This window comes from Cydia pomonella, chromosome 4, assembly GCF_033807575.1.
Source record: "Cydia pomonella isolate Wapato2018A chromosome 4, ilCydPomo1, whole genome shotgun sequence".
Lineage (NCBI taxonomy): Eukaryota > Metazoa > Arthropoda > Insecta > Lepidoptera > Tortricidae > Cydia > Cydia pomonella.
The window spans coordinates 8,939,182-8,950,808 of NC_084706.1; the positions used below are offsets into that span (position 1 = coordinate 8,939,182).

The 11,627-nt window shown below is 35.5% G+C and overlaps 1 protein-coding gene across 1 annotated transcript in view; it reads right to left on the minus strand.

Annotated features, from left to right (window-relative positions):
• Window positions 1–10,710, minus strand: part of LOC133517010 (saccharopine dehydrogenase-like oxidoreductase) — an 18,228-nt gene extending 7,518 nt beyond the window's left edge. Inside the window, exons 1-4 of the mRNA XM_061850116.1 lie at window positions 10,376–10,710; window positions 8,873–10,086; window positions 7,970–8,157; window positions 5,322–5,451 (exon numbers count right to left, since the gene is read on the minus strand). Of these exons, the coding sequence (XP_061706100.1) occupies window positions 5,322–5,451; window positions 7,970–8,157; window positions 8,873–9,047 (493 nt within the window). The 5' untranslated portion in view covers window positions 9,048–10,086; window positions 10,376–10,710. The remainder of the gene's footprint in view (window positions 1–5,321; window positions 5,452–7,969; window positions 8,158–8,872; window positions 10,087–10,375) is intronic.
• Window positions 10,711–11,627: the final 917 nt, after the last annotated feature.

Sequence of the window (11,627 nt, forward strand, 5' to 3'; positions counted from 1 at the left end):
ACCTTTATACAGAGTGTCGCCCGTAATAGGCCTTAAAATGCAGGGCTCGATTCTACCGACTACACTCAGCTAGGTACTTTTATTTTGGGAGCAACCCCGAAATCGCGACAAATTATTTAGCTTTTTCATATATTTTGGATGATCAGATGTCGATGTTTTCTATGGAAAAGCCAATAGTAGATTGCTAACCAAGGGATGAAAGGCACTCATTTCTGTCGAGGTAGATTGGCGCTCGGAACGCAGTGAGCAGTGATTTTCAATAGGCATTACTGCAATGTTCTGCCGCCAGAGTGCAGCACTAGCACGTATCTTAATAGTACATTACGATACAAGTGCGAAAAATAGGAAATTCGAAACGAGTGGCGATAAATTAAAACACGACCGAAGGGAGTGTTTTAAATCGACACGAGTTACGAATTACCTATTCGCACATGTATCGTACAACGTTTTACAGTACATATGGCCTTTTTAAATGTTCGACACAGTAACATAATATCCTAATTTTCGCACTAGTGCGGTAAAGTAGCACCATATGTACTGTAAACTATCTTATACTGTGCCTAACTGTATTCTGACAAGTTGTCATAGATAATAAAATATGACATCGATGCATCAAGGGGGTTTGTTTACAAATAAGTGCCTACCGGGAAACGCGAAAATCGAAATTTTCTTTTCTGATTTTTTTTATCGCTCAAATATGCAAGAGTGAGAGATGTTAGATAACGAAATTTCGATTTTCTTGTTTGGCGGTAGAACCTCAGATTGTGATGGATTGTAATACAGTCGAGTTCATAAATATGTGTACATTTCTTCACCTTAATCCATTGCAATAAGGTGAAAAAATTTATACATATTTATGAACTCGACTGTACTTAGTGGCGCCCCATACGCAGAGTTTCGCGTAATATTTCCTATTCTAATTAACCAACAGTGATTTATCGAATGGAGAGTTAAAATATCAGAATGTAAATTGTACGATTCACTTAAGAGGCCGGTATCGATTTTAGTCGCAAAAATGTCAAATTGATTTAGTACATGAAATCGTACACCTTTTGTTAACTTTTAGAAATAACAAGTACTGGTTCGTTTTAGCACGTCTTTCATTTTAATTAATTATTTTTTTGAATACAGACTTACTTAATTAGTAATGATTTTTTTTCTGATCGTCGTTTAGGTAAACGCGCCTAAAGCACTGATCTTGTCGATCTTATTTGTAAATTTCGACAAGTTTGGACTGTTAAAAATGGTAATTTTGTATTACACATATCCTGTACTTCAACTTTAGTAAACTACATTTTTGTTATTATTAATTTGAAGTAGTGTAAATGAAAGTTAGACGAAATCAATTTTCTCCAGAAATTACTTCAAAACAATTTCTCTGAAAATAGATTTAAATTCAACCTAATTTATATACTAATACAATTTACAACATTTGCTGAAACTGTTCTTATACATCATTTTGTATAAATGACCACTATATTTTTTTGATGAATTTTTAAAAACTGCCTCTTCTCGTCATATAACTTTTTTAATACAGTTGCTCAAACTAGTGCTTTTTACTTTTCCACTTGTTCCTATCGATGAGTGTTAATGTTAGTTTCCTTTAAAAGTCGTAATCAACATAAAAACCTACTGTTAATGTAAAAATAAAAAATATAAGCATATTTCATATTTTATTTTTCATCATTATAACACGTTTATTTTTTAATATTGAAAAATCGTTCTTAATAAGTTGTCTGAATGGAACGGAACAGCTGCCGAAATGCCTGTCAAAGCAAAGGCATTTTTTCTAACTGCAAGAATGATTTAAGTTTCCAAAGGCAACATTCCACAGTCTTTTAAAACACCCCAAAAAGTGAACCAGTCTTTTTATTCCACATTATGATAGATTATGTGGATTAAAACACTAGACTGAAACTCCCGCGTCGCTAGAGCACATAGATTATGAAATAATAATTTTCAAAATTAGCGAAATTCCGATACCGGAAAATAAAAAACCACGAATAATTCGTTATAAAACTGGTTTTTTTTTGTGTTTTAATTATAATTAGACCCTTATACAATACACAATTCTGCCAAGTTTCAGCACTGTACACCCAACAGTAATTGAGATAGAGCAATTGAAAGAATAGTACATTACGATACAAGTGCGAAAAATAGGAAATTCGAAAAGAGTAGCGATATATTAAAATACGACCGAAGGGAGTGTTTTAAATCGACACGACGCACATGTATCGTACAACGTTTTACAGTACATATGGCCCTTTAAATGTTCGACATAGTAACGTAGTATGCTAATTTTCGCACTAGTGCGGTAAAGTAGCACCATGTGTACTGTAAAAACAGTTTTTTTTTTTTTCTCAATCATAACAGCGTATTGGGGTCCAACTCTTACACCAAAATATAGCTAATAATAACGCGTATGTACCATATTTTTTTCATATCCCAATACCTTGTTATTCAAAAGTTACAGAAAAATAAAATTTCAGTCAGGGTTGTCACTGTCGTAATGCATTTCCGTATATGGTCTCTCGTTTTTATTTTATACATAGTGTTAAGAACGCGTTTTTAACACATTTCAATTGTTACACAATGATGACTATACTACTTTTATTAAAATCATCATCGTCATATCAGCCCTTTATCGCCCACGGCTGAGCATAGGCCTCTCTTCCAGTACGCCACTTGTTCCGGTCCTGAGCTAATCTCATCTAGAAGTGACCCGCAATCTTCCGAATGTCGTCCACCCAACGAGCCAAAGGGACGCCAGGGGCTTCTTCCATCCGAAAGCGGCCACCATTCCGTGAACATTTTAGTCCACCTGCTTTCACTCTGCCTAGCAACATGTCCCGCCTAACTCCATTTTAGTTTGGTAATGACGCAACCCACCTTTGTGCGGCGACGGATCTCGACATTCCTTACTCGATCTTGGTACCGAGCATGGCGCGCTCCAATGCTCTCTGTGGTACACGAATTTTATGCACAGCCTCCTTGGTGAGCGTCCATGTCTTGGCACCGTAAATCATGGCGGGCAGGACACATTGGTTGAAAGGCGCGTTTTCTGGCATTGTGGAATGTTAGCAGGTCTCAGGATGTCCGCTAATTTATTAAATAAATGCCGCCCAACCCAGCTGGATTCTCCTGGAGATTTCCTTCTGCTGGTGTGTTTTGTCAAATGATAGAATATGTCCCAGATAGAAGTACTGCTCGACCACCTCTAGTATTTCTTTACCAACCTTAATGATTGGAATCGATTTACCGGGGATGTTCGTTATAATCTTAGTCTTAGACATATTCATCTTGAGACCTACCATCAAAGAAGCGTGTGTGTGTGTGTGTGTAGTGTTTATTAAAATACAATGTGTAAAAGACGTTGAACCGTTTTTTTTCGTAAATTATACACATAACATGCTAAACTTATGGTTAATGAACGGAACACTAAGGACGGGTCAGTCCCTGCAGAGGCAAAGTGACATCATGAGCCTGGAACGGCTCCATGATGCCTCACCCCCGGTCCTCCATGATACATGTATTGACATGGGGTTTTAGTCGAAACTTAACGAGGGTGGTTTCCATGTTATATGTATCATTGCATCGAACTTAGATTAGAGCCCGATATGGAGCAAAATTATGTTAACACAAATAATTTTTGAATAAAATGGTATTTGGAATCGGCAAACATTTCTAAGAGTCCGGAAGTGATAACCCTAGTGCCGGAAATGGAGCAAAGTTATATAAACAGAAATAACTTTTGCATAACAAGGCATTGGGATACGAAAAAAATATGGTACATACGCGTATATTAGCTATATTTTGGTGTAAGAGTTGGACCCCAATACGTTGTTATGGTTGAGAAAAAAAATAAAAACAAATTTTCTTTAAATTGCTCTATCTCAATTACTGTTGGGTTTACAGAGCTGAAACTCGGCAGAATTGTGTATTGTATAAGGGTCTAATCATAATTAAAACCCAAAAAAAATATTGTAGATTTATAACGAATTATTCGTGTTTTTTTATTTTCCGGTATCGGAATTTCGCTAACTTTGAAAATTATTATTTCATAATCTATGTGCACTAGAAACGCGGGAGTTTCAGTCTAGTGTTTAAATCCACATAATCTATCTTTACAGTACATATGGGGCTACTTTATAGCACTAGTGCGAGAAGTAGCATATTATGTTACTGTGTCGAACATTTAAAGGGCCATATGTACTGTAAAACGTTGTACGATACATGTGCGAATAGGTAATTCGCAACTCGTGTCGATTTAAAACACTCCCTTCGGTCGTGTTTTAATTTATCGCCACTCGTTTCGAATTTCCTATTTTTCGCACTTGTATCGTAATGTACTATTATGTGGAATAAAAAGACCGGTTCACTTTTTGGGGTGTTTTAAAAGACTGTGCATTCGATATTGTTTTCATACGATTTAAATATACGATACACAACACAAATAATCGTAAATAACGATACTCAGGTAATAATAGTAATAATATTTTATATTTACAATTTTCCCGTCTAATAGCTCAAGCTTAAGAAGTACTTGTTGTTTTTCTTATTTTTTCGCAACTATTAAAAAACGTCGTTCGATACACGTGCGGCAGTCATTCTTCACTCGTCCCGAGTCTTGCCACTCGCCTATGGCTCGTGGCAAGATATCTCGGTACTCGTGAGGTAATGACATACTTTCCGCACTAGCATTGAAATGTACTATTTCGCTATTTCGGAGTTGGTCCCATAGTAGAAGTAGGTCAAAATTCGAATTCAATATTCAATTAGGGCTCTTCCAGACTAAGTAAACCTTATTTAAATGACAGGGGCCAGGGTCCACCGTTGGTCAGTATTTTAAGAATGTTACTATTAGAATTAGAACCTAACCTACATAATAAACATACATAAAGGGGCCCACTGAATACCAGTTCGCCGGACAATATCGCCCTGTCAGTTATTCGCGAATAACTGAGGCCGGTTATCGTCCGGCGAACTGGTAATCAAAGGATCCCTTAAGATGTTTAAGTCTGTGTATTTTCTATATTTACTACTAGTTTTAAGAATAATGTTGGGCTTATCTTATTGCAATAAAATTAACTGTTTTTTACGATGGTTCAAACACAAAATTATTCAAGACACATATGTAAGTATGTGTATTTTCTATAGTTACTACTAGTTTTAAGAATAATGTTGAGCTTATCTTATTGCAATAAAATCAACTGCTTTTACGATGGTTCAAACACAAAATTATTCATGACACACGAGTTTCTATCTCATTCAAAACCTTGGCCCCTCTGACCATACAGTGATACAATACATTATGTACTTACCTTTAAAATGTTTTTGCAGGTGGACGAAGCCCATTACCCCTGGTATGGAGCCATATCCGCAAGCAGCAATAATTAGCACATTGGCGGCTTCTGCAGCTTTATTGTAACCTCTGTATATACTGAGCATTTGCTGAAACAGTACTTAAGTAGGTATGTCGCGCACAGCAATATCTATAGTTTTTCAAACACGATGGGTACATGTCATCTAAATACAATTTTGCGAGATTTGCGGTTAAGGTTACTTATAAATTGTATTGAGATGAGAGATGACATTTGTCATCTATCGTGTTTGAAAAATACTAAGTAAGTAATTGCTATTAGTGCTTATGGGGAGACGAAGAGTCGGGGACCAATCGGGGACTTCATAGCTAATAGTTATTTTGTGCAACAAAAGAGCAGTTCAAGTTCTGCTTCGTGTTCGAGTGCTTATTTTGAGTCGAGCAAATGACCGTTTTTTAGGGTTCCGTAGCCAAATGGCAAAAAAAGGAACCCTTATAGATTCGTCATGTCCGTCTGTCTGTCCGATTATGTCACAGCACAGCCACTTTTTCCGAAACTATAAGAGCTATACTGTTCAAACTTGGTAAGTATGTATTCTATGAACCGCATTAAGATTTTTATACAAAAATAGAAAAAACTAGACGTAGTACGTAGAACTGAAACTCAAAAAATCTTTTTTCATCAAACCCATACGTGTGGGGTATCTATGGATAGGTCTTTAAAAATGATATTGAGGTTTCTAATATCATTTTTTTCTAAACTGAATAGTTTGCACGAGAGACACTTCCAAAGTGGTAAAATGTGTCCCCCCCGTAACTTCTAAAATAACAGAATGAAAAATCATAAAAAAAATATATGATATACATTGCCATGCAAACTTCCACCGAAAATTGGTTTGAACGAGATCTAGTAAGTAGTTTTTTTTAATACGTTATAAAATTAAAAAAATAATAATAATCAAACCCATACGTGTGGGGTATCTATGGATAGGTCTTCAAAAATGATATTTAGGTTTCTAATATAATTTTTTTTCTAAACTGAATAGTTTGCGCGAGAGACACTTCCAAAGTGAAAAAATGTGTGTCCCCCCCCCGTGTAACTTCTAAAATAACAGAATGAAAAAATCTAAAAATAATATATGATATACATTATCATGCAAACTTCCACCGAAAATTGGTTTGAACGAGATCTAGTAAGTAGTTTTTTTAATACGTCATAAATGGTACGGAACCCTTCATGGGCGAGTCCGACTCGCACTTGGCCGCTTTATTTTATTTTATTTGTGCATAGCAAGGTACAGGGTATTTGACATAGATATCTATTTGACTACTAGTCAAATCAGTTTCTTTTTTCGAACTGTCAAAACAATTTGCCATGAAATTTATATGAAATATGTACTAGCAAATGACGTCACGGTCAAGTTATCTACTCTTTATAGTTCTATTCGATTTCTAAAGCTGTCTACGTTTTTCTAATCTTTTTCTTGTGCTTTATTTCATGCATGGTGTGAAATAATTTATTTTAAAATGAGAGCAAAAGGTGCATAACTTTAGGTACCTACTTAAATAATTATTGTGTTGCACTTACAACTTTAGAACCCCAACAGGGAACACCATGAAAGGTTCATACCTTTACATAGATACATCAACGATAAAATAAATTACGCGATATTTAAAAGTTTAGGGTCGGCAACGCAGGCGTCCATAGGCTACGGTGATTGCTTACTATCAGTCAGACGGCCGTATCCGTATGCTTGTTTGCCACCGATTTGGTATATATATATATATATATATATATATATATATATATATATATAACATATAATAACGTAATATATATATAAAAGTTTCTTATTAATTTTACGATAATTCTTAGGAACAAATGAAACGACTACATCACGTACCTACAGTAGAGTTGGGATCCTCAAGTCGGTATATGCATATTTACATAGCTTTGCTTTGCTATACTTACATTATCGATATACGGGACAGATACAAATACGGTATATATGTACGGGACGTCTGGCAACCCTAAACATACGCAATGCGACAAAATTAAAAACACGTGGAACAGATTTCCATGACAATCGCCTCCCGGGCGAAAACTCGTATAGTGATTAAAGGCTATGTATGATGAACCCTCATGGACGTCAGTAGGGACAAACTATTATCTTATCCACACTTTTTAGGGTTTTTCCGAAACTGTAAGAACTAATACTGTTGAAACTTGGTAAGTAGATTGTTCTGTGAACCGCATTAAGATTTTCACACAAAAATAGAAAAAAAAAACAATAAATTTTGGGGGTTCCCCATACTTAGAACTGAAACTCAAATTTTTTTTTTTCATAAAACCCATAAGTACGTGTGGGGTATCTATGGATACGTCTACAAATACGTCATAAATGGTATGGAACCCTTCATGGGCGAGTCAGACTCGCACTTGGCCGCTTTTATAGATTTGACACACGTTTATGAGTAACGCTATAGAGGACTAGGTATTTTATTAAATAACAGCGCCTATACTTAGGTATTTGTTAGGCGAATGGTACCTAATAGTAATTTAGTCAATAATTATTTAGTAAACGTCGTAATTGTTTGTTGTTTATTTTACTTTGCACGTATCGACTACGTGTAGGTTTAGGTACTTACGTGTAACTCAGCAGAAATATCAACGTAATGCGTTTTAGTTTGTATGCAGGTCTTGATTACCAGCTCGCTTAAGGTAGTGTATGGCCCAGTTGAGTTCACTACTACTTTTGTTCGACGACACACTTCGTACACCATAGCTTCGTTTGCTATATCGCATTCTATTACTGGAATATTCTTTACGTTGACACCTATAATAATACATAACTAATATTAAAATAAACCTTTTGGACCCCCTACGCTGTGTCTATATGCCAACAAAATCCATTTAATACCGAAAATGCCTTTGGTATCTACATCATTTTGGAAAAGAGCTGATACTCTTCTCTTCAAACTCGTGGATCGATTTCTATGAAGTGAAACATAGCTAAGAACCACTGCAAGAAAACTAGCTTTAACATAAAAAAACCGCATCGAAATCGGCCCATCCGTTGAAAAGCTACGATGCCACAGACAGACATTGACGTCAAACATATTAATAACACCTCTCCGTTGGGGGCAAGGACGATATACAGACTATACAGTGTATATATCGTCCTAGGGCGAAGGGTTAAAACATTAGGTAATTATAATTACGGGATTTTTTTCTCAGTAATTTACCACTGGTAAAAGGTGGGAAAAAATCCCAGTAGTTAACAACTGTAACAACTTGGTGGTAATTAGTGGGAATAACCCTAAAAATGTGAATAAAAAAAATAACAACTTTGGTTTCTGTGTCAATGAGAGCCGAATTGCAGCTCACACTGCGTATTAGTTACTCCTGTTTCTACCTGCAAAGCCTTTTTTAATATAGAGTTAGAAAATTTTTGAGATTAACCCAGAACAATAAATTTGAAAAACACAGAGTCTTCGTTGTTTTGTTTTCACATCACGATTCACGATTAAGTGAAAATAAAATAACCATACCTTTATCAACCAGATCCACCAACAAATTATTTAGCTTTTCTTTCGAGCGTCCTGCTATACCCCAAGTCAAATCAGAGTAATCCGTTTCGTTGTTAATTGAAGCTAAATGTTTAACAACGTATCGTCCTGTGAAACCTGTGGCACCCAACACAACTAAATCAACTCGTTCGTTCATTATTTTGATTATTTTTTTCAACTTCGCAAGAAACTAAATTATTAAATAAGTTGGTTGTTAATGTCGATGTCGTCCGACTGGTAGCAAAACAAATATGTTACTATTTCATATCAACATAGACAGTTAGTCGTCATAAGGCTAATCTGCCAAAAGTGAAGCCGAAACTCGATCGATGTGTGCGTGCGACGCTCGTGTCTTACGCTCAGCGACACACGCATATATACAAAAATGGGTTGCCAGAGTTCATTTATTCCCCTTAAAGTAGATGGATTTTAACCACATCCTTATACTTGGCTATCAATCATTTGGGAGTGTGTATGTAGATATTAAATTTGTAGCAAAAGCTTTCAAGGTTTCTTTTAAGGACTTTGCATTTCTGTACTTTGTGAAATAATGTTTAAATAAAAAAAAACGTTTATTTTTTTGTTTTACAAATGTGCACAGATAATAGCTGGTAGAATTGACGTTGGAATAATGATTTTAAATGATAAATATTTAATGACGATCATTTGGATTTGATTTGGTTTGATTTTATTTGACTAATATTTTCTTCGGGTTGGTGTGGTGAAAAGTTTTGTGTTTCACTTGGGGCAAAATTTGTTTAACTCTCGTAACTTGAAACCCTCGCAACGCTCAAGATTCCATTTTTCGACATTTTGGATCTTTATTTAGCTCGAGTAGCAATATTAGCACGAGCGGTTAAACAACAACTTTTCCACTTGTAAAACAAATAACTATTTATCGTCAGTACTAGTAATTGTACCTGCAGGCTTAGGTGGCAAGCGCTATTGCTGCGAACAACGAAACGCTTTGTGTCTCTCTATCAGTCTTCCATATAAGTGCGACAGTGACAGTTGCGTTTCGTTTTTACAGACCTTAACTGTAACACCTGTGTTCCACAAATAAAATTTACTTTACTTGCTCATCAAAATGGCGAGAGCATATTCGACTATGTTTAGTCGGTTTCCATATTGCATCGTTCCTGTTTAATTTAATTTTTTCCGTCCATCTCGCAGACAGAAGCGGATCAGTCGGAAATCTAAAACGAATATCACACAAAATAAAAATATGAATTTAAACTGTAATTTTATAAAAGACAAAACATAATTTGAAATAAAAGAATGAAAAACTAAAAAAGAATATTTTCTATAGTCATACAAGGAACTTAAAGTAAGCATATTAATTTTATCAATGTAATCGTCATGCCTCATTTGGAGGAAAAAAGATTCATATCACCTGGCAACATTTATAAGTAATGGCGGCTGACGAAAATTTGGATTTTTGTATTTACAATTACGTAAAAATATCACATTAAACTGGATACTTACGCGTGAAATGTTATATCAGGCGGTTTGTTTTTATTCACTGATGTGTTGTAACACCAATTCACCGCACAAACAACCATCTTTCTTGTATTTTTTAATTTATAACCGGGAGGTGTACACAAACCAACTCGACCTTGAGTACTGCGAGGGCCGTTTGGATACGATGACACGAGGGCGACATAATTTCGTACTCGAAATGGCTTCACTAGGGATGTACAGACTAGGCATCTAGGCTAGTTATAAATCTATGCCAACAATTATACTTCGTTCGCTTCTCTAGTCTAAGCTGTCAGGTCAGGGTCATCCACATTATACATAGTTGAGATTACCACATACGTGTGAAAGCGATTTATCAGTGTATGTCTATACATACACACGTATATAAGTACATAAGTATAGCGTACGCAATTGGGCCATAAAAACTAGCGTACGTATAAGGCAATAACCGGTCACGCGAAACTTTGTGAGAATGGAATAGTGTAGATTTGTTCATCCTGCAAAAAAGGTGTATTAGAATATTAAGTAACATAAAAAATCAAGAAAACTACAGACCTTACTTTAAAAAATTAAATATTTTAACTATTCCCATCCCTTTACATCTTAGAAACATGCAAATTTTTACGAAAATATCCCGATCCATACATGAAAGCTAATAACAAATACCAAAAATAGGCATATACTATAAACTATTTATATTTTCTGTGTATTCTGTAATTTGTATGATATATTTGCTTTATGTGTTAGTATATATAATAATAATTCAACCCATATACGTTCCACTGCTGGGCTTATACGTACATATACGTTCTCATGCGCGAGAGGGCTTGGGCTAGTCCCCACGCTAGCCCGATGCGGATTGGGAACTTCACATACACCTTTGAATTTCTTCGCAGATGTATGCAGGTTTCCACACGATGATTTCCTTCACCGAAAAGCTAGTGTATATCAAATGATATTTCGTACCTAGATAAGTTCCTAAAACTCATTGGTACGAACCAGGATTTGAACCCACGACCTCCGGATTGAAAGTCGGATGTCATATCCACTCGGCCACCACCGATTTAGATAAAATTGCAATACCCTGGGTGTCATATTGTGAAACATTATTCGTTAAGAACATCTGTATGAACACCAATGGGAAAGCAATAAACGTTATTATTATTATTATATTATAATAAGATTTGTTTTACAAGGGGGCAATGTTGTTATTTAACCGCTCGGGCTAATATTGATGCACGAGCAAGCGAAATATTCC